Below are 22,727 nucleotides of genomic sequence, written 5' to 3'. Positions count from 1 at the left end.
TACTTTGATTATTCTTCCCTGGGCATGTTTATATAATATGAAAGAGTGCCATAATCTTGTGTGGTACTTTCAAAACCATTACAAACTGTGCCTGAAGCTGATATAGTAAATAAGATGAATTTCCCCTTTAAATTGTGATATTACCCCCCAAGAACATTTTAAGAAAATAAATGGTAGGAATGTTATCAAAGTATCACAACAACAATCGTAGGAAGATAATATAAATAAGCTCAGTACATGAGTGTAGCTGAGGGTGCTTGTTTTGAGCAAACTGCTGTGATTTTGTGAGCTGTGACTTGAAATTAACCTATAAAAGTGGCCTATTGCGACTAGCAGCTAAAATAACTTTGAGAAAAATTATTAGTCACTTAAATATGGAAGAGTAATTTTAGTCCTATGACTTTAACCTCCATTTCATTTAGTTAGCTGGTACTTTATTCAACTGTCATCTCAACTGACATTTAGCATTTGTCCTTATTCTTATGACCTTTTTGTTTATATCCCTCTAGAACAGTACACGAGTACCAAGCAGTCATGGATGGCAGATTACTGTAAACAGGAGAAAGTGGACACAGTCAAATCAGAAGATTGGATGGGATCTTCTGTGGACCCACCATCCTTCGGACAGGGTATGACTTCTGTTAATCATGTATTTCTTTATCTGGAAGTCCTGACATATGCAACCATTTCACTCATAACATGACAAGCTCAAAGTTTGGTGTTTTAACGAATTCAGGGCAAGAAGAAGTTAGTTTCTGTTGTACTGCAATAATCCCTCTAAGAGCATTTTCTGTTTTAGGATGCTTGGCTTTGAATTAAGAATTGCACTGCTAATTTTACATCCTTATATCTGTCAGATGCTCTCAGTGAATGGCAAACTATCTGATAACACTATCATATAAAAGAACAAATAAGCTGAGTATAATGGTGGCAGTACATTCAACTCTGGGGAGGTTTTCTGCCTCATGTTGCTCAGTGCTCTTTTGCTTGCTATGGGGTAGTGTTAATGATCTCCAAAATAAGCTCACTTCAGTCTTCTTTGTACCAAGGCTTATTTCTCTGAGGCCATTGAGAACTGGAGAACTCTTTGCTGGACAACTGACTTGCTTCTAGTCGTCACATGACTTAATGTGATCTTTCTGAAGTTCTAGGAGTCTTAGCAGTTTTTCTAGTTTCTTTGGAGAATTCGGGTATTGTCTTGAGCTTCAGAAATGTCTCCTCCATTCAGTAAACATTTCATTGCCAAATAAGAGTTCTTTACACCTAAAATTTCTCTCCTCCTAGTGCGCCAAGTTACTCTGTTTGTTTGGCTCTTACAGCTAAAAAAGAGAATAGGGAAATAAGAAGAAACAACAAAACACATCTATTTTGTATTTTTTTGGCTCCTCTTCCATAGGATTCTGAGATTATTTCAGGAGTCCGTTTTAAACAGAAAAATGCTGGTCTGTCCCACTCACACTGGGCTGTACTAATTCACCTATGAGGTATCTTTTGCCCAAGAATACAGAAGATAAGTTTCCCCTCCTCAATGAACAGACCATAAAGTTTCAGAAAGTTCTGAAATCCTTGGACGATGTCAGTTCTGAGTTGCAGTCCTGCAAGGCAAATGGTTAGTTTGGCAGTCCAAATGCCACTTAATTGCTATACAGTCAGATCCTGCAGAAACATGACTTTTCAAAACAAGACCTCTCCTGGTATAATAAAGGAAATACAGGCCTCTTTTGTTTTATTGACGTTTTTCTTGGTATTGTAGCAAATTTAATCCTGGGACTTTTTCTGTATCAGTGTCAGCTTTCACAGTGAAACTGTAATAGCAATGGTCTTCCCAGCACAAAGAGCCAATGAATTTAATATCCCAGCAGGGTTTACAGTGTTGTTACACTAACTGTAATTTGGCCTGACTGTATTAGTTTTACTTAACAGTATGCATTGAGCATGAATAATAAAATATCCCCATCAAAGAGAAAATATGATCCTCATGATCTGTGATTTGTTTTTTTAAATCAGTTGAGAAATAAACATTGAAGCTTTCCCTGATTTAACTCCATGTCCCTCAGATCAGCCAGGAGATATTAAGGTTAACCAGTTTGACAACTGAATTTGAATGAAACTATATTAAACCTGGCTAAACATTTTGCTTTGAATATTCACCTTAAATAAGAGAGCATTGCATGTGGGTGTTCTTGACTTGCTCTTCTCCCCCATGTGGCGGTTGGAACTTTTTTCCAGAAGGAATAGAAATTCTCAAATTCTAGTTTAGCATTAGGAAATGGATAGTGCCCATTTACTGATTGATGCCAACAGTCTGTGTAACTCTCCTTATTCTTGTATGCATAATAGAGAAGCATCTGCCTGTATATCTGCATTTTTCCTTACCTGCTAACTTTGTCTTTCCTGTCTGCCAGGCCTTCCCCTTGTCTACCTTAGAACTAGGAGTACAGCCAGTCTGACTAACCTAGAACATCAGATCTATACTAGAGGTACTGTACTGCAGAGAGAGAGAGAGAGAATGCTTTGTTTTTTCTAAGAAATGTCTTGTTCAACAAATACTGCACTGTATAAGTGACTTGCCTATAAATCAAGCCTCTAATTACTATATATAAAAGCTAACAAGTACCATTATATATATATGAGTTGTTCATCCCTGTCGTGCACCCTGTCTATCTCTCGTGTGTTTTCTGGGTCTGTCGGCAGGGAGGGAAGTTGAACAGCTAGTCCTATCAAGGAAGGCTATCTCCTTGAGGGAATGAAAGCGGAATCTTATCCTGCTCTGAGTCCATTTCCTAGGCATTAGGGTAGAAGTTTGGTAGAAATTCCTCAGTGTATAGACAAGTGCTGTAAATACTTACTTAAATGCCAAGATCTGATAATCTGTTGAATACCCCTGCTGTATTCAGTGTATTAAAAATTAGGATGATTTGAAAAGCATATTTGTTTTCAATGAGCATCAGAAAGTAAAATATTTTTAATAAATGAAATGTTAATTTATGTGCTATATGTTTAATGTCCACTGTCTTTTTAACAAAGTTTTCCTATTTAAAATAACAGGTTATTTTCAATTTGAGTCATTATGGAAAAGTAAATAACAAGTTTGACATAACTTTTTACATGGGAAATGACTTAACAAATGGTTAGGGGGGAAAGCCTGAAATAAAACAACATTTGAAGTCTTTTTATATCGCACTTCATAAATGTTTTACTCTTGGTGCACAGATAATTCATAGAATCAAAAACAAGTTTAAAATATAAGAGCTATATGCGGATTTAATTTTTTGAAGAGTAATGTATTTTGCTTAGACCCTTTAATGAGTTTCTGTACTAAAATGATACGCACACAGATACATTCAGAGTATTGTATGTAAAAGTAAAAACCTTGCCCAAGTAAGAACTCCTGTGTTCATTCAAAATTTGATTACTGGAAGCCTAAATTACAGTATTTTATACTTTTACAATCGACTTTAATGAGAGTTGAAACAAAAGAAAATAACTTGTACAAAAAAATCCTTCTGATTTCATATATTTTTGAATCAGCAGTTTGAGAAGTTGCAATCTGTACAGCATGTTTTATTTTGAAAATCATCATACCATAAAATTATTGACACAATCCAAAAAATTTTTTTGTAATTGCTCTTGAAAATATAAATCAACAACTGATTAAGTGCCAGATTAAAAGTTTTTCTTCTGCTCTGTAATCCTATATAACTGGAGGCAGCTATATTTTACTAAATCTAGCCCATTGTCAGAAAGATGATTGCAAATCTATGAATGGCAGAAGACAAAATTTTGATCTGGAAGAACTTGATCTTCCTGTTTTTGAAATTATTAAAATTTTTGCTATCAATTTCAGTGGAATCCCTATTAAGTCGTAACTGACATTAAGAATATAGACATCCTTTATACTGTTTGGAATAAAGTTGAATCTGATGTTCAGTAACATATTAAAGAATGGACTGTTTTGGCAACTTGTTGGTATGTGTGTGAAGAAAGACACATTAAGATGCCGTATTATATTTTGTAGACCTAGACTGCTGTACAGTTTTTACTGTTGGTAGGCACTCCTGACCACTTTGTTCAGAAGCTTCATAATTATTCCTTAACTTTGCACTTTTTAAGTGCTTTTACTAATTTATCTAATTCTACATACTTTCAAAATTTATATTGCCATAAGAACATATAAAAGTGTCAAAATAAATAAGATAATGTGTGTGTCAGGGTGACTATAAGCAAAGAACATGTATTTTATTTGTGAGAGTAAGCAGTTGAACAAACCATGCAGGATTAAACCCTTGGCAGTGATTGTATTACATCTCTTATCCACTAATAAATTCCTGTATTTCTTGGGACAGATTCTCAGTAGCCATAAATTGTCATAGCTTCATTAAAGTCATAGGAGCTAAGACAACTTACACCTGCTGAGGATCTGCCCCAGTAGATATAGAAAACTAGAGACCTGCTTCAGGATACAAATAAGTCCTGCTGAACTCAGTAACTACTGCCTGTGTGTCGTGGTGGGAGAATAAGTCCTCAGAATATGAGAAATACTGAATTATGGAAGTACCTGTATTTATATGGATTTTCATCTTAAAATAAAGGCAATGATTAATCATTAGAAACAATCATTTCTATTTGAAAATAGATAAATGATTGTCAATTATTATAATATTTAATTTCTGTGTTGCCATTTCATGAGTCCGTTCACCGCCGGAGGGCAGTGAAAGGCAATAGTTAAAATATTGTGCTCTTTTTCTGACTTTCACATTTTAGAAAAATGTATGCTGAGCAATATATTAGGCTTCATTCCTTTATATTTTTTTAAAACCATTTTGTTCTAGTCATGTTTTCCTAATGATTAAATCTAGTGAGCAGCCACTTTTCTCCACACACACACACACACACACAAAAAAATCTTTGAAGTTGACCATTTGTTTTTGTCAGTCAGAAGCAATATCCTGTTATGACAATAGCCTTAGTTGACAGAATGCAATGTAATAGGAAATAGCAGGGTAGAATCTGCTTTTGTTAATAAAACAGTCTTAACATACACACTCTTTATTACATGAAAAAGGTCAGCTATGATAGATGAACTTCATTATTCAATGTTTGTGTAGCCTTTAGTTCTACATTTTAACAGTTCCAGTTTTTTCTTTGGATGCATTCAGGTTGATTTTGTGTTTGTTTACTTTATGATCTAAAATGACCTTAAGCTGTACAGACAACATATTTCTGCCTTGCAGTCATTGTTAATGATCAATAATAACTTTTAAGTGGGTACTGGATGGCTCAGTGATCTGTAGTGAGTAATGCAGAGCTTTTCTTCTTTAGTTGATGGCTTAAATCCAACCCAGGGTAGTAGTAACTGTATGTGGTTACCATCTCATGAGTGTTTGGGCATATATGAAATATGTTGGAGATCTCAGTTCAGTTCCTAGTTGGACAGCTGTCAACATAATAATCACCGCCACTGTGGAGATACTTGTTTGCCAGTCTTGGTAGAGGCACCAAAGAATGAATGAACATGGCGAATGAACTGACTTTTCATTTCTAGTGGGAGAGCCTCTGATCTGGGGCTGATGCAGATTGGTGAGACTGTGTGGGGAAAGCTTCCTTTGCTCACTGTATACCTGTTCTGTGACTATAGGACTTCAGTTTCCAGTGATGACAGTTTGACACAAGCATATTGATTGTGTGTGTGTGTGTGTGTGTGTGTGTGTGTGTGTGTGTACAAATGCTTTTATATTTCTATTATGCTATATATTTCTATTTTTTTCTCTTTCACTTTGTGCCAGTTTTGGTTCTCTAGACTTTCTGATTTATTATAACTGTGAAATCTCCACCAAGTTTTGTCAGTACCTAACATGTTTCTGTGAGATACATTTAATAAAGCCCTCTTTTATACTTTTATAGCTGAAATGAAGACCCCAAAACGCAGACAGCCCTTTGTACCATTTGCATTGCGGAATCACACCGGATGCACTCTATGGTTTGCTACCCTAACTACTACCCCTACCCGGTAAAGAACTGTTATGGTCTCATTGTAATAATATTTGTCATGCCTTTCTGTGATGCAGGTGCTGTGGAAAAGGATAAGAAAGTAGATTTGTTTTCTGTTGATGTATCTTGCCGTTCCTGGCAACATTTTTTTTTTTTTATTAAATTCAAAAATTTTTAAAATAAAGCCAAGAGGAAGCATAGTGACATTTGCGATAAATTAAAAAAAATATCACTTTTATTCATATTGGATCTAAATTTTTTAACGCAAACTAAAATCTCTAATCATGATGACCCTTTAATCACTTTGAAGCATTCCCAAAGTTGCCAGTACAATGTTTGATTTTCTTTTTAAACCTTTTAAAGACCATCTCCGATAGACAGTTTTTTTTTTTTTTTTTTTTTTTTTCAGAGCTGTTAATATATTAAAACCTGTCTTATGAGAGAAAACTGTGATGCTAAGTTGTCTTTTTGTTCAGGAATATGTACAAATTAAGAACAAGAACTTATACCATAGAAGTTTTAGTCTGGTGTGATTCTGATTACAGTGCAGCGCTATCTCACAGTGGGAGTCCAGGTGTCGTTCCTGAGGAAAATGGAACATTTCTTGATGATGCACACAATGTCAGTGAGTGGCGAGAAGTTCTCACTAGTGAGGAGATTCCATTCGAATTTGAAGCCAGAGGGAAACTAAGACACAGGTGAAGGAGAAAACCATCAGTTTTCCTTTTGAATTGATTCACACATTCACAGGAACACACATTTATATACGCATTCACGGGAACATACTTTTTGGAATGCTGTCCAGTAGATTTTTTTTTTAATATTTGGCAATTTTTTAATCTTTCGTTAATTTTTACATACTTGCAAATGTATAATATCTGTGGCTAAATTCTGCCATTAGACAAGCAACCTATTCACATGGATGTCAATGGGAGTTGTGTATAAATGATTTTTTTCATTTTAATTTTGTAAAAAGTGGTACACTTCTACCCCTATATAATGCTGTCCTCGGGAGCCAAAAAATCTTACCGCATTATATCGGACTTGCTTTGATCTGCCGGAGTGCGCAGCCCTGCCCCCCCGGAGCACTGCTTTACTGCGTTATATCCGAATTCATGTTATATCGGGTCGCATTGTATCGGGGTAGAGGTGTATTTCCTGTATTTCTAGAGAAACTTGTGGGGGAAAAAATTGTCCGTTTGCTTAACTGAATGTCTCTGTGAAGAATACGTGTTGGTTAGCAGTTGAATTTAAAACCAGAGGATACTAACAAATATTTAACAAGTTTATTTTTTGTTTTGCATGTAGTGCATACGGGCTATAGTTTTATTTGTATAATTTGTATTAGCTGACCGTGGATAATTGCCTCTTAAATTAAAAGCACATTTTTAAATCCTTGGAATAGAAAACTATATTTTTACATTTGAATAGTCAAGAATTAATCTTCTCTTAATACAACAGATAAATCCAGACATATATTGGTTCTAATTATTGTCTTGGCTTTCCTTTGTGAGACGATGCCTTAATGATAATTTGACTTTATCTGAACTGACAGGCACACACACGATCTAAGAATTCATCAGCTGCAAGTGAGAGTAAATGGCTGGGAACAAGTCAGTCCGGTATCGGTAGACAAAGTTGGAACCTTTTTCCGATATGCAGCACCTGACAAGAACACATCATCTTCTACTGTAAGTTCTGATTCTGAGTATATTTCAATGATATCGTTTCACAAAGTTTACTTGGGTAGTAATCTTCTCTTCAAAATTTTATTTCTAAAGCAGTGACTGTTCACTGATAGAACCTTCTTTCTCTTCAGTCAGCTCAAAATGAGTGTTTAGTGATCTTGGGTCAGTTACCAGCTGACAGTTTTACACATTGCAAAAATAACATACATTCGGTAGTTATCAAAGTTAGTCTGTGCTCAACAGAGCATCGAGGCTTAGAATGACAGAAATATTGCATTAGTGAAGGTGTCATGGATTGATTAAAATTATGAATCCCATCAACATTGCTCTGATGTCCTGTTCCTCTATTGCAGGCTTATTAGGTCTGCCTTCCATGGTTAATTGGTTGAAAATAAACGATCTTGACAATTTTGTATAATTCTGGGGTTGTTGTGTTGGGGGGGTGTTGCTTTGACAAAAATCTGTTTTGTGAATGAAAAAATGTAATTGAGCCAGCCCACAGGCTTGCATTCCTGGTGGGGCCTAATGACAAAGCAATCCTGTAGGCATAAGGAGTAGATAATGAAACTGAAGGGTGCCAGGCTGCAAGTTGCTGAATCCCCAGGGAAATTTAAAGTTGATGGTCTCTTGGCATCAGGCAGGATTTGGCTCTAATTGTATAAAATTATTCAAAGGGCAAATCACTATTCAGCAGAAGTTTTGGGTGTGGAGGACCTGTTAAATATTTTCAGTAGTCTTGACAGTTGCATATTATAGCAAGCATCGTATCATCTCAATTTCCTTGCCATATATATATTTAAGATCTGTTTTTGCTTATGTCAGCAAGATGATGTGGTAAAGAACTACTCTGTGGTTGAAATTACTCTGCATATATCTCTAATACTGACACATTTTCCAGCAACTCCCTCCTCTTCTTTGTTACAAAACAACAGAACTACAAAGTACAGGTAACAATCACATTTTACTTTTTGGAACTAATCTTCCTGACACCTCTCCAGAGCCATGGAGAGCATCAGGAAGACTATTGACTATAGTTTAGCTTTGCTTCTCACAAGGCAATGAGGTACTTTAGAAGGGACATTAGCAGTTTACAATGTGCTTTGATTGGTAAGTTTTACTTTATTCTTGTCTAGGTTGGGAGCCCCATCAGTAGAACAAATATAATACATCCCCACGTCTATGTGAGTACATTTTTTCATTGTTCCTTTAGACATGCGTTAATTAAAGTAGAATAATTCTATGAATGGAGTGATGATTATTCTCTCTTTATAAACAGTTTGACAGACTTGGTACAAACTGTATCCATGCAATGATACTGTGACTTCCACAATCAGATAATTGTTACTCCTGCGGGAATTCTGTTCCAAAAAAATAAAAATTCTGCACACACTATTTTAAAATTCAGCAAATTTTATTTGTCAATAAATAAATGTGGAGGCTCCAGCATGGCAATGGGGAGCATAGGCCACTGGCTGCATGGAGGTGGGAGATCACCCTGATGCCCGCCCACTCCCTCCATTCTTCCCTGGGGACAGGGACTCGGAGGTGAGGCAGCACCCGACCCTGACACAGCGCAAGGGCTGAGCCTGCCCCAGAAACACCCGGGGCCCTGCCCCTCTGCACCAGATGTGGGCAGGCAGGCTCAGCCCAGCAGGATCCAAGTATGGAGAAACTTAGTGTGTTTGTAAGGCCCGGCTTGACAAAGCCTTGGCTGGGATGATTTAGTTGGTGTTGGTCCTGCTTTGAACACAGGATTGGACTAGATGACCTCCTGAGGTCTCTTCCAACCCTAATCATCTATGATCCCCCTGCCCAATCCCATCCCCTTTTCTTCCCCACTGCCTCTTCCCCCACTCCACCACCCCGACCCCTTTGCCCTGCCCCACCGCAGGCACTCACCATTGTACAGAAAACAGGATGGCTCCCAGCACACACAGAAGGGGAGGACAACTGGCACTAGGACCCAAGAGGCGGTGTCCAGCTGCAGTGTCAGCTAGCCTGAGTGGCACCATCTCTCACCCGGACAGCTCTGGCACATGACCACTCTTGCGGCTTCCTTTGCTTCCCCATCATTTGCAGGGAAGCAAAGAGGTCTGTGTGGGACATGAATTCTGTGCGCGTGCAGTGACACAGAATTCCCCCCGGAGTACAGTGTATTTATTTGACATCTGATTTAATCACTCCTATTTCCTTGAACCTGTTGTATGTTCACTTCCATTCTTCCATTATTTCCTTTGCAAGGAAAGTTGTTATTTTCTGAGGCAGAATGGAAAAAAAATAAGAGATCCCCAAGGAATAACCACTTATTTTGTCCTTGCAGGACACCCTTCATAACACCAACAACCCTTACCCTTCTGTGTGACTTACCTCATTTCATACTAATTTTGCAACAGCACGACACGTTGCTGCTTCTCTATCATCTCAAGCAACACTGGGTGGAACTGATCTGTTTGCACACTAGATTATTTATAAATAATTGTATTTCTGAAGGATTAGGGGTTCTACACAGCAATAATAGTTATGTAGTAATAATTCAGGAGACCAAACAAAGCTGTTCATCATTCTTCAACATTCAAATGGAGAGTTACCAACATCAGCTCTCCCACATACCACAAGTGTGGATGGTTGTTTGTAGAACTTTAATTTATGTCCTTTTTCATGTTGATAGAGTCCACTAAGCTAGTAAAATAGCATTTTTGTGGGTTAGGGAGCATCTTGAACATCACTCCAATATTTCAAACGGTTCTCAAGAAACCCAGACAATATACACCTTCGTGTATATGTGAAATGAGTCCAGACTTCGTTGGGAGCTCTTGTCTAGGTTTTCACCTTCTTTGATTCCGGTTTCATATCCTGTTGATCCTGTTCCTTTCAGCCGCCTTCCTCTTTCGCTTTCCTTTTTGACCCAGAAATATTCTGCTTTCTTTCAATGCAGATATCCCCGTGTCCTCTTGTTTGCTGCTTTGTTCTGACTATGCTCAATGCTAACTCATCCCCCAGATGGTATTTCGTAAGGATGTGCACTTCAATAGGGAGACACCATAGACCTCCCTCTCTACTGCCTTGGGTCATCAGTTACATATTTGTGAGGCGAATATAAAACCCTACCAAATCAGAATGTTAACACTTAACACCACTAGTCATTCTACCCTAGACGTAAATGATTACATAAGGTGCCAGGCTTTTGGAGAATAAGACCCCAGTAGTTTCCAGGATGACTGAGCACTGGTTAAATGTGACTGTCCAGAACTGTAACTAGTTCACTCTGGCACTGACTTTGTTAAATATGGAAAAGGATCTGCAGACTTTTAAGTCAGCTAAGAGAAAAAAAGAATAATGGGAGCATCTGGTAGAGTTTTCTTGAAATAGATTTATAGGCATTGATATGGTACCTGAAAAGGTAGAAGGGATAGGTGAGTGGGTAGTTATTTACATTTCTGTATGTTTTAATGTGAATCTTTTTGAGAACTGACCACTCAGACTCTAAGGCCAGAAGGGACCATCATGATCATCTAGTCTGACCTCCTGCACATTGCAGGCCACAGAACCTCACTCACCCACTTGTGTAATAGACCCCTAACCTCTGGCTAAGTTAGTGAAGTCCTCAAATCATGATTTAAAGACTTCATGTTACAGAGAATCCACAGTTTACACTAGTTTAAACTTGCAAGTGACCTGTGCCCCGTGCTGCAGAGGAAGGCGAAAACTTCCCAGGGTCTTTGACAATCTGACCTGGGAGAAAATTCCTTCCCAAACCCAAATATGGCAATCAGTTAGACCCTGAGCAGGTGTGCAAGACCCACCAGTTAGACACATGGGAAAGAATTCTCTGTAGTAACTCCGACCCCTCCCCATCTAGTGTCCCATCATCAGCCATTGAAGATATTTGGTGCTAGCAGTCGCTGATCGGCTACATGCCATTGTACACAGTCTCATCATATCATCCCCTCCATAAACTTCTCAAGCTCAGTCTTGAAGCCAGTTAGGGTTTTTGCCCCCACCGCTCCCCTTGGAAGGCTGTTCCAGAACCACCACTAATCACGAAAAGGCTTTAAGAAGCATTGCAGTCTGTTTTCTCTGCTCTGTTCTCATCTACTTTGACACCCTGAGCTGCACCAAACTAAAAAGGAAAATAAATCTTTTCCAAGCTGGCACTGCTTGACATGTTTACCCCTATTCAAAAGAAGCATAAGAAGAAAAGGCTGCTTGCTATGGCACATTACTCTTTCTCTACCTCTACCTTTATTGATTTATTTATTTGTATTGTGGTACCACCTAAAGGCCCCAACCTTGGATTGTTCTAGGTACTGCATACACATAACAAAAAGGTCCTTGACCCACCAAGCTTACTGTCTAAGTAGAACACTGGTTCTGGGCACATCTTCACACCATAAAACTCTTTTTAAAAACTGATATATTTAGTGCTCACAATTAAGTATGGGGGAAGACTGAGGCATAAGAATGGAAATTCCAGTTGATACGTTTACCTCTCTAGAGCCTGATCCAAAGCCCATTGAAATTAGTGGAAATTCTCTATTGCTTTACAATGAGTTTTGGAGCATGTCCTTAATTCCATTGAGGATTGTATCCTGTGGGGCTAAAATATGGCCTTTTAGGAAAGGAACAGTAAGGCTTCTCCTATACTGCATAAACCTGTGATTTAAATATTACAAAAAGTGTTCAGTATTGTAGTAATACGAGCTACCTGCAACAGAAGGGAACATTGGTAAAAGCAAGCGCCATAACCACAAAAGACCCACACTGGCCAGATTATCAAAAAATCAATCTGCACAAATAGCAGCATGACAGACTCTATTTTTGATAGTGTTTGAGGAGACAGTACTCTTCTATCATTGAATGACCCTTGGACAGAATCACTAATTCCAGGAAAAAGAAGTGTTAGTTTCTCCCTGCCAGAATTTTTGTTTATTATTGAATCAGTTTTAAAACAACAATCCTAAATGGTGAAGCTAAGAGATCTTGGCACTGCTCATCTTCTCCTGCTGCTGTTGTTGTCCGCAGTGCTGGGAGCACAAGGTTAAACGCAGAACTATTTGTCTTCCACCTGAATTGGGTTCAGAGTTCACCAGAAATATTTAAGAGCAAAACTTTTAAGAATTAAATAAAATATACTGTAGCATAACATGATAGCAAGATTATATTTGTTAATACTTCTCTTTAAAATCTTTAGAATTCTTCTTTAAGGACATAATATTTTGAAATAGAAAATCTCAAGTAAATTACTAACCCCATAACTAAGATTAGTATTGTGAGTTGCTTTCATTGGATGGTGAGTTTAGTCGAGGTGTCTCAGTTGTTTTATTTAAAATCTTCTTGTGAACTTTGTACCCAGAACTGGGGCTGTGTTTAAAAAAATAAAATACTTCTGTGTTTTTCCTTATGATCTTAGACTTGCTGAATGTGCTGCTGGCAAGTTTCAGCAAAACTATGTACATTTCATTGTGTTATATTTGTTTTTTTTTACATTGTTTTAATAAAGTTTTTGGCAGTTCAAAATCCTGGACCGACTGTCCGTTCTTTCTCAAATACAAGAACATTGTCAGCATGTTCTGGGCACAGTCTCTTAAAACAATAGTTACTGTAGCAATTTTTCTTTGGGTCTATATACAGTATGGATTTTTTATGTTTCTGTAGTGTGAAGGGGCAAATGCATTGTTTTAAAGTTTATAATGTCACTAAGGATTTTGTGATAATGCATTGTGTGTGTGTGTGTGTGTGTGTGTGTGTGTGTGTGTGTGTGTATATATATATATATATACACACACACACACAATTTGTTAATCTAGATATCTGAGGATATTTTTCTGACTGTATGCAGAAGGTCAGTGACTGTTGAAAGAGTGGGAAGCACTAAGGAAAATGAGAATGAACAGAACCTTGATTTATCACAGGCTGTTTTGAAATTTTTTGAAAACATGAAACGTACTAATAAAAATGTTTAGCATAAATAATGCTCTTAACATTCTAGCTCAGGAATGCCCAGGATGCAGCCACTTTCCTGTTTGCTACCATATATAGGGAGTTGCAGTTCATAAAGAGCAATGAATGTAGCAGGCCAAATCTGCTCTTCCTTTCTAGTGGGTTCCTTGTGTTTTTATTTTCATTCCTTTTTTCCTGTAGGCTGACAAGCCCAAATAATGAGCTCGTGTTTATCAAACATGATATAAGCACAAGTAAAAATTATGGGTATTTTTAAAAATATATGAATGTGTAAATTAGGTGTGGCCCTTGGGTTACTGGCAAGCTGCAGTTATTGCAAAGATTGGGTGTTCCTTTGCTAGATATCATCATTGCATTTTTTTATACATAAACTTTTAAAATGGCTTTGCAGTTTTCTTCATTGCCTCCAGTTCGTGTGGTATTTGAAGTTACCATGGAAGGTAGTGCTCGGAAGGTGATTACAGTGCGCTCTGCGTTGATTGTGAAAAACAGGCTGGAAACACCAATGGAATTAAGGCTGGATAGCCCTTCAGCTCCTGACAGTAAGTCTCAGAACGCTATCGCTACACTGCCCTGCTACATATCAGTGAGAAAAACCTTGCCGTCAGAACCACTTATGATGGACCCAGTTTTGGTTGTCTCAAAAATTTTTTTGTCCTGTTCTCTAGTAAAAATGAATGTCTAGAAGATGCCATCAAAAGGTTCAAAGTATAAAATCAAGTAAGACTTCCCTAAAAATCTTATGTAGAGATTTTTCCTGTGGATAAAGTACGAAATCTCAAGCAACAACAAGAATTTTGTGTTATGCTATTGTCAAGTTAGTATGACATTCCTGTCCCCAGCTTCTTTCAAAGCAGAAGAAAGGAATGCTTAAAGTATTGTGCTTTGTTTACTTATCTTCAGTTTAGAAGAGTCACACTTCTTTTATTTCTTTGCCTTAAGTCAAAATTACATAAGCTTGTTTTCTACAATAGATTCTTTACCTAACGTCTAGGATTTTCATCATCTTAGTCAAACAGCTTGAGAGCTCTATAAACAAGTGCATTTGAAAGACTTTACAGTATATTTGTGTCATATGAGAGAGGGCTTGCTTCTTTTTCTTTAATTGCAGCTATGTGACAGTCATCTTTCATGTGAGCAAGGAAAACGCTAGTACTGGCAAAGAAATGAATTCTGTACGTTGGAGTATTTCAGTGCAGATCTGAGGCACTGGGATATAGTGGTCTCACATCCACACTCTTGAACAGTTTTTAACCCAAATTCTCTTGTGTGTCCACCATAATGGCAGAAGAACCGATTACCCCAATGAAGTTTGATTCCTGGAACCAAAGTTCTGAAAAACACCTGAATTTGTTTTTTCTTGGAGGGGGTGGGGGGACTGAGGAGAAGAGCGGGGGGGGGGGGAGGGGGGAAAAGGGGGAACCGGGGGAACCTTACAGATTTCAACACTACTTGTGTTGACAAAAAATAGCCCTAACTAGGGGGGGAATGGTCAACAAGCTAAATTGAAGGAACCAAAGCGAGTTTTAATTTGCTGCTTAGGTGAATTGGAGGAGATGAGGATGCAAGAGGGCCACACCTCCTTATAAGTCCATGTCTAGAACACGCCACAGATGAGATAAAGTCCTTCTGTCCTCCAACAGTCAGAATTTGGCAGAGGGGTTCGGTCTTTGGCGCTGTGTGCAGACGTAATTCAAGAGTGTGGATCTATTTTGGCAATTTACTCGAAGAACTCTAGTAATAGATGAGTAACTTTTTCTTTCCACACCCACTTAAAATGGTACTTTTAACCAAGGCAACCAGAGAAACAAAGTTAGAACTCCAGCTAATTTTTTTAATCCATTCCCAATTTATCAGGAATCAGCCCACTGGTTCTATAAGCAGGACTTTCTTGCTGTTTGACTCACTATTAGGGGCACTTTAAACAACAGTTTGGCATGTGGACCGGATGAACTACATATAATGGGAAATGTACTGCTTCTTTCATTAAAAGCATTGTCCAAAGTTTATAACTGAAGAAATTATTTATAGTTTGACCAAAGGACGCAACCTGAAGCATGTGTTTTCTTTGGGATTTGGTTGCAGAACCTGTAGTGCTTCCAGCAGTAATGCCAGGGGATTCCTTTGCTATTCCATTACACCTTACATCTTGGCGATTGCAGGCCAGGCCAAAAGGAATGGGAGTGTTTTTCTGTAAGACTCCCATTCATTGGACTAATGTGCAGAAGGCAGCAGAGGTATGTAGCAGCAAACGAGAGTGCCATTCGATGGAGTCTGAAAACAGCCGATTTTTCAGGTAATTATGACCTTATAAGGCTAAATATTTTGCTATAACTTACCAGTTATTGATAGGTGAATTAATGTGAAAGTAAGTAGTACTAGAAAAAGCTAAAGTGGAATGGGAAAGAGGTTGTTTAGAGATAAACCTTTGTAGAGTTTTGTTTGAAACCTTAAGTATAATATGAGGTGTTTAAGTGTGACTACACTGTAATTATACAAGGAAGATTAGATGGGATATGAGGTCATATCCATCAGAGTATTTAAAAATAGAAAATGGGCCCCGCTATGATGGCTGGAAGGAAGAGCATTATGTCTCCATCCCAATCCCACAAGCTGTGGCTGGATGTACAAGGGTAGGGAACCACAAATCACTGTCCCAACTTCCTTTGATAAACAGTCACTAGAGGTGCAGGAAGCAGAAATTGGCATTAGTTTGGCTGTGACACTTTCTTCTTTGCTGACATCAGAAGTGTACAGAATCTTCTTAGGAACCAGAAAACAGTTAGTAAAGCATTAGAGGCTTTTTAAAAGTTTCTGTCATAAGACCAAAATGGTTCTTCTTCCCGTTCTTGACCATCCCTATAGCAAAAGTGTAAAATTACAAAACAACCACTCTATTAACCTTTAATGTAATAAAATCAAATAATAGAAATTAGAGATGGGAATTAGGTTACCTAGTCTCTTTCTGCCAGTGCAGGATTGTTGTTTATGGTCCAAGTGCATTGTCCAAAATATTAAGTACTCTGTTTTAATCCCCATAATGTCAACACATAATGAACACTACATGGTATCTCATAATTCCTTAGTTTGATACAGGTATGGATGCCATCAACTTGTTTGGCCTTTCCCAGACCTGAAGAAGAGCTCTGTGTGGTTCAAAAGCTTCTCTCTCTCATCATCAGAAGTTGGTCCACTAAAAGATATTATATCACCCACCTTGTCTCTTGAGGCTTTATATATGACATTCCTAAAAATAGTTGAGGAAAATGACCTTTGCTTAGTGAATAGTTATCATTTCATAAAGCCAACACTTTATAGTTCAGATTTTAAAAATATATACTGTTTTGAAGTCATTACTGTAGGATGCTAAGCAATTTTTATAAGATGTGAGTACCTCTCCAAAGAACATGTTACCCGAAGAAGTGTTATTTTACTTCCTCATTTGATTGTCTAATTTAAATCCCAAAAGACGATATTGTCTAGTGGTTAGAGCAGGGAGGACAAGAAAAACAAAAATACAGTTGCATTATAGAATGCAATTTTAATTTATTTTGGCAAGTATAATTTAGTTTTTAATAATCAATATTTTGGAGCGTACCAGTAAATGTACTGTAATATATTTTGTAAAAGTAAAAGTTGAGTATTCTGAGACCACTTTGCTATTAAGTGTGTGTTGAGAGGTGCAATAGGACTTTTTTGTGAGGATAATCAGTTTGTAGATTAAGGAAGATTCTACTATAATTATGTGTGGTAGTTCACAGACTTATGAGGTGTAATTGTTTGTAAACTGTTTTGAGAGTATCAAATGAGTCAATATAAGTATTGGAGTATTTTACAATCAAGTTTAAAATGTTTATTATAGAGAATTCATTCTAAATGCTGTACGGGTTTTGAATCATGTAAATTGCACTGTGGCGCGAGATTCAATCTAGTGCTTGGGAAGTCAAAGTACAACTATTCCATGCAGTCCATTGCTTTTTTTTCACACGCATCTGTCTTTCTTCATAGGTTTTGTGTGGCTATCAAGAAAGAGAATTACCCAGATTACATGCCCTCAAACATATTTTCTGACCGTGCTAAACAGATTTTCAGACAGCCCGGGCATACCGTTTATCTCCTGCCAACTGTGGTAATCTGTAACTTGCTACCTTGTGAACTCGAATTTTATGTTAAAGGGATGCCAATTAATGGGACACTAAAACCTGGCAAAGAGGCAGCGTTGCATACAGCTGATACATCTCAGAACGTTGAGCTTGGTAAGGTATTACAGAGGTAGTATTATTTGCTGTTACTACAAGAGCAGCTCAGAATGACTGCATGTTTTGTTATACAAACAACGATGGCACCAAAAAGAAAAATAAGCTTTTTAATACGATGTGATGTTTTCATTGGGTTGCAGCATTTCTTATGAAATTGTTCATCAAACACACAGTTGTTCCCCTTTTCCCTCACCTCTTCCCCTTTGTTCCCCATACACAGAGAAAATATTGCCAAACAGGAGTCTTGAGTGGCTTGAGTTTGGTGTAGTTTAATTTCAGTCAGAGATTCAAAATGGTATCTTGTCATGGACAAGCCTTGGTGTTATCAAGCACAGTGTAAAACATCTGTGGGCTTTCTTGTAGCCTCCATGCAACATCTTGGAGTGTTAGGATATGTCTACACAGCAGTTAGACGCCCATGGCTGGCCTGTGCCAGCCGCCTTGGGCTCAGGGTGCAGGGCTGTTTCATTGCTGTGTAGACTTACAGGATGGGGATGGAGCCTGGGCTCTAGCACCCTGTGAGGTGGAAGGGTCCCAGAGCCTGGGCTCCAGCCCAAGACTGGAAGGCTGCACAGCAATGAAACACCCCTGCAGCCCGAGCCCCACGAGCCCAAGTCAGCTGGCACAGGCCAGCCACTGGTGTCTAGTTGCTGTGTAGACATATCCTTAAAGGCTCTGTCAAATGAGTGGGTAATGTCCATTTGTGGGCACTTGTTACCAGGGGGATGTGATAGGGTTTGAGTAGCTGGGATGATTAGTGTACCTCTCACTGGTAGGGGTTTGAAGACTTTCAGAGCGTACAAAACTCAAAGGGGAGGCGTTAGTAGTCATCTGGTCCCCACATTAGTCTTGCAAGGTGGAAGTAATTGTTTCAGGCCAACAAGCTGTGGAGGTCTTGGAGAAATACTGGGAGTAGGAGGAAACTGATGCTGAAATTTTCAGAGGTGCAGTGTAGACTTCATTTGATGTATCTATAAGCTCAGCTCTGATCTTGAGATACTACAGTTGAAAGAAATTGTGTCTTTAATGTGAGTCAGTAGCTTCTCCTTGTCCAGTGTTTGCAGAAAAATGATTGTCCTTCTCTACACTCAAGTTTTAACCTGTCTTATTGAACTCTAAACTGAAAAGAAAAATGCATCTCTCTTATTAGATATCCTATACAGAATTCAGTCAGGAAGGGGCCTTGTCATGGCTAACTATGAAATGCTGTGAAAGACCAGAGACAGATGTAACGTGAAGTGCAATAGGTACATACATACATACATACATACATACATATATACATACATACCCCAACCATTCTGTTTCTGATATTTGCAGTATTGGCAACCGTAAACGTTCAAAAATCATGAGCCAGGCCCACCCAAAATCAGGAAATTGGCTTTAAAATCATGATTTTTTAAAATAGTAGTAGTTATTTTGGGGTGCTTTTTCTTTACTTTCTGGTTTCTGAGCCTTTATGGTACACTCGGGTCACATTTTCAAGACTTTTTTCAATGCAACCATCAGGTCTAGAAGCTTATTTCTCCCGCCTCCCCGCTTCCTCTCTTGATTAAACCGAGAGTTTCACAAAATCACTTAATTCCAGGAGCTGGGTCTTAAAGAAAAATACCTAATGTTGCAAAACTCGCAGTAAAATCGCAAGATGGCAGCACTGTATTTGTAATGTGTTAAATTTCCAAGTGAGGCCAGTTTCAGATTCTAGAGTACTGAGGGGGCTTGGCTGTACAAAAACTTAGTTCACCGCAAGCTGGGGTATATATCTACCTCATGCTAGCCTGCTGCGCCTTAACGATCCGGGTGGACCTCATGGCTGTGCATTAAAAGGTTCAGTAGTGTGCTTTGATCAAAGTGCACTAGGGAAATCTCAGTGCACATCTGCAGCATCCACACAGACAGTTAATGTGCATCAGGCTGGTATGAGGTAGCTCTTCTCTGAGTAGCGTCCGTGTGAGTGCTCCACGTCAGGTGCACATGTTGATGTGAAATTTCTCGTCCGCTAATTTATTGCCGCAAGAAGTTGCTTTATTTTTAAAAATAACTATAAAAAAAAATTCGAGTTAGTTTGAAATTAAGATATTCTGTGCCCATATACTACTGGGAAGAGTGCGTTAGAAATACTGATATTGAAGGAAGATAGTTAGATATAACAGAATTATTTTTTTCAACACTGACTGAGCTGTGAGAATATTCTCAACAGATGAAATTTGCCCTTGTGCAGAGGGCCTGCACAAGGCATATATATCATTTGAGATTTAGTTTGAGGACTGTGATCCCAGTAACTTCTTAGCTCATGTTCGAAAGTTAAACAGGTAGTTTTATAAGGAAGTAAAATCAGAGAAAGCTGTACAAAATAATTCAGGAAGCCTTGAACCCTTCTCAGAACAGTCAGGAGAACATGTTTTTTTTTGTGTGTGTGTCTGTTTTTTAGGAGTGTCCTTGGAAAATTTTCCACTGTGCAAGGAGTTGTTGATTCCTCCTGGGACACAAAACTATATGGTCCGAATGCGATTGTATGATGTCAACAAGCGACAACTAAACCTAACCATAAGGATTGTATGTCGAGCTGAAGGGTCTCTAAAAATATTCATTTCTGCTCCATATTGGCTAATTAACAAAACAGGTATGTTTAACTTAGCCGTTCATAACTACTACTGACAGTCACTCACCTGGAAATGAGGATGACATTTAGTATTGATTTGCTGTGCAGCCAGGTAAAGCTTTTGAAAATGGATTAAAGGAAATGAAGTTGCAGAAAATAGGCTTCATCAAATAGCAAATATCCATTCTCATTGTGAAGGTCTTGTAAACAATTAAATAACTGAGTTGTTGCAATGAAGATTTTAAAACTTGGTAGTTATGCATTTTTAAATGTAATAAGGTGCCTAAGTTAGAGCCTTGGTTAGGCTCTTTATACATCAAAATAAACTGATATAGAATTTATTTTTCAAACACTGAAGAACTTTCATCAAGTAAGAGAAGTCTAAAGCAATAATTGTATTGTGATAGTGCCATCTTGGCCAATATACAAGGGTATGAAGCAGAGAACTCTAGAGCTGAAAGCATCAGACTCTGCAGCTTGAACTAAAAAGCCAGGCTGTGTAGCTTGGAGTTGTAACAATCTCATATCCTGTGTGGATCAGACACAGAGTGGAATGTGCTGACCAGTGGGTTACATATTACATAAAAAAATTAAATTGTTCTTAAACTTTAAAATTGCTGCTATTGTTCCCATTTTCACAACTAATAATATAATACCTGGTCCTGAATGAAGTATATTTTTGTTTTAAATTTGAGTGTAAATTAAAGTTTAATTTATGATTATTTTTGCTTAAAGGGTTACCACTGATCTTCAGACAGGACAATGCAAAGACAGATGCTGCAGGTCAGTTTGAAGAACATGAGCTTGCTAGAAGCCTGAGCCCGCTTCTCTTCTGTTATGCTGACAAAGAACAGGCAAACTTGTAAGTAATGTTGATGGGAAGAAAGAAAGAATGAAAATAATTATTGAAAGGATCTGGTGCTGATATTTAAGTATGAATATCCTGTAGGAAAAATCCTTCATTGGCAGGATGATGTGGTAAGGTGTTTAGTTTGAGATATTGAAATGAGCTTACTCACTATTTAGACATTTGATACTGAAAACTAACCATTTGGTTGGCTAGTTTTATTTTACATGTATGGAAATCATGCTTCTTTTCATAACTTGGTAAAGCAAGAAAATCCAAAGTCTCTTTTCCCTGAAGAAATTTACCAGACTGCTCACTCTGATAATGTCCTTACTATAACTAAAATAATTTGACTAGCATAAAAAGACATAAAGGCACGTTGTGTAAACATCAAACAATTACTCAAAAAGTGTGTTTTTAAAAAAGTCTACCTTCTGTGTTTGAATTTAACAAATTAATTGACTGAACTTGTCAAAAACCAGGGACAGTTTTAAATTATATACATATGTGTACACACGAATATATATTTATAAAAATACAAATTTAAATATACTGAAAATATTTAACAGCAAAAAAGGAAAATTGAGGAGTCTTTGTAATTTGTGGTGGCTTATTACTGCTTCAGTGACTTATAGGTCAGTTCTTTGCTGATTTTTCCCACCTATTTTGACTTATTATTGTGAACATATCCATCAGCCTCAAAAACTGCCCCAAACTACCCATTTCATATATGAGTTAGCTACTACCTGCAGCAGAACTGCTATGTTTCTGATGCACAAGGGAATGGCAGGATTTTGGAGCCGTTAAACTCCATGACGCATCAGGGTTAATCTCAGCACAGGCTTCCTGCAGTTGTTCTTTGGGAGAATCTGCTACTACATGGATCCGCTGATCATCGATCCCCATGTATAGTTGCAGCAGTCTGTCAGGAGATTTCTTAATGGATTGCCCTCTGGAAACATGATTCACTCTTTAATGACCATTCTTAATCATTGTTGAAAATGTATATTGAAAAAAATCAAGACTTATTAAAAAAAAAAAATCCAGTTTGGTAAATGAAAAATTCTCTCCAAGCCTATTTTAATTCCTAGGCCCTACTGTTGAGATTGTCAGAAAGTTAATGGATACTGCCAATTGTGATGGTGATTTTTGTGATGTGGTCTGAGAAATAGGACTTTTCTAATATTAAGTTGAACCTAATCTGAGGAAGAAAAATGTGCAACATTTTATTGAGCACATCACAGCTTCTTCAAGTGCTTTGAGTTCTGCTAATGAATAGTGCTATATAAAACCTTGGTAGTTGTGGTGGTGATTATTATTATTGAAAGGAAACCTAGATTTGTTGATTATTAAGAGGTTTAACTGGTCTGCCATGAAAA

The 22,727-nt window shown here is 37.8% G+C and overlaps 1 protein-coding gene across 1 annotated transcript in view; it reads left to right on the top strand.

Moving 5' to 3' along the window:
- VPS13D (vacuolar protein sorting 13 homolog D) overlaps positions 1–22,727 on the top strand; it is a 193,845-nt gene that overhangs the window by 61,383 nt on the left and 109,735 nt on the right. The window contains exons 39-49 of the mRNA XM_065421413.1: positions 510–629; positions 2,406–2,480; positions 5,905–6,010; positions 6,537–6,689; positions 7,547–7,682; positions 8,813–8,860; positions 14,032–14,182; positions 15,726–15,936; positions 17,649–17,896; positions 20,331–20,522; positions 21,237–21,363. Coding sequence (XP_065277485.1) covers positions 510–629; positions 2,406–2,480; positions 5,905–6,010; positions 6,537–6,689; positions 7,547–7,682; positions 8,813–8,860; positions 14,032–14,182; positions 15,726–15,936; positions 17,649–17,896; positions 20,331–20,522; positions 21,237–21,363 — 1,567 coding nt within the window. The remainder of the gene's footprint in view (positions 1–509; positions 630–2,405; positions 2,481–5,904; positions 6,011–6,536; positions 6,690–7,546; positions 7,683–8,812; positions 8,861–14,031; positions 14,183–15,725; positions 15,937–17,648; positions 17,897–20,330; positions 20,523–21,236; positions 21,364–22,727) is intronic.

Source organism: Emys orbicularis, chromosome 22 (assembly GCF_028017835.1).
Source record: "Emys orbicularis isolate rEmyOrb1 chromosome 22, rEmyOrb1.hap1, whole genome shotgun sequence".
Taxonomy (NCBI): Eukaryota; Metazoa; Chordata; order Testudines; family Emydidae; genus Emys; species Emys orbicularis.
The sequence above is the reverse complement of the archived record's forward strand: the minus strand, read 5'-3'. Positions and strand labels throughout refer to the sequence as shown.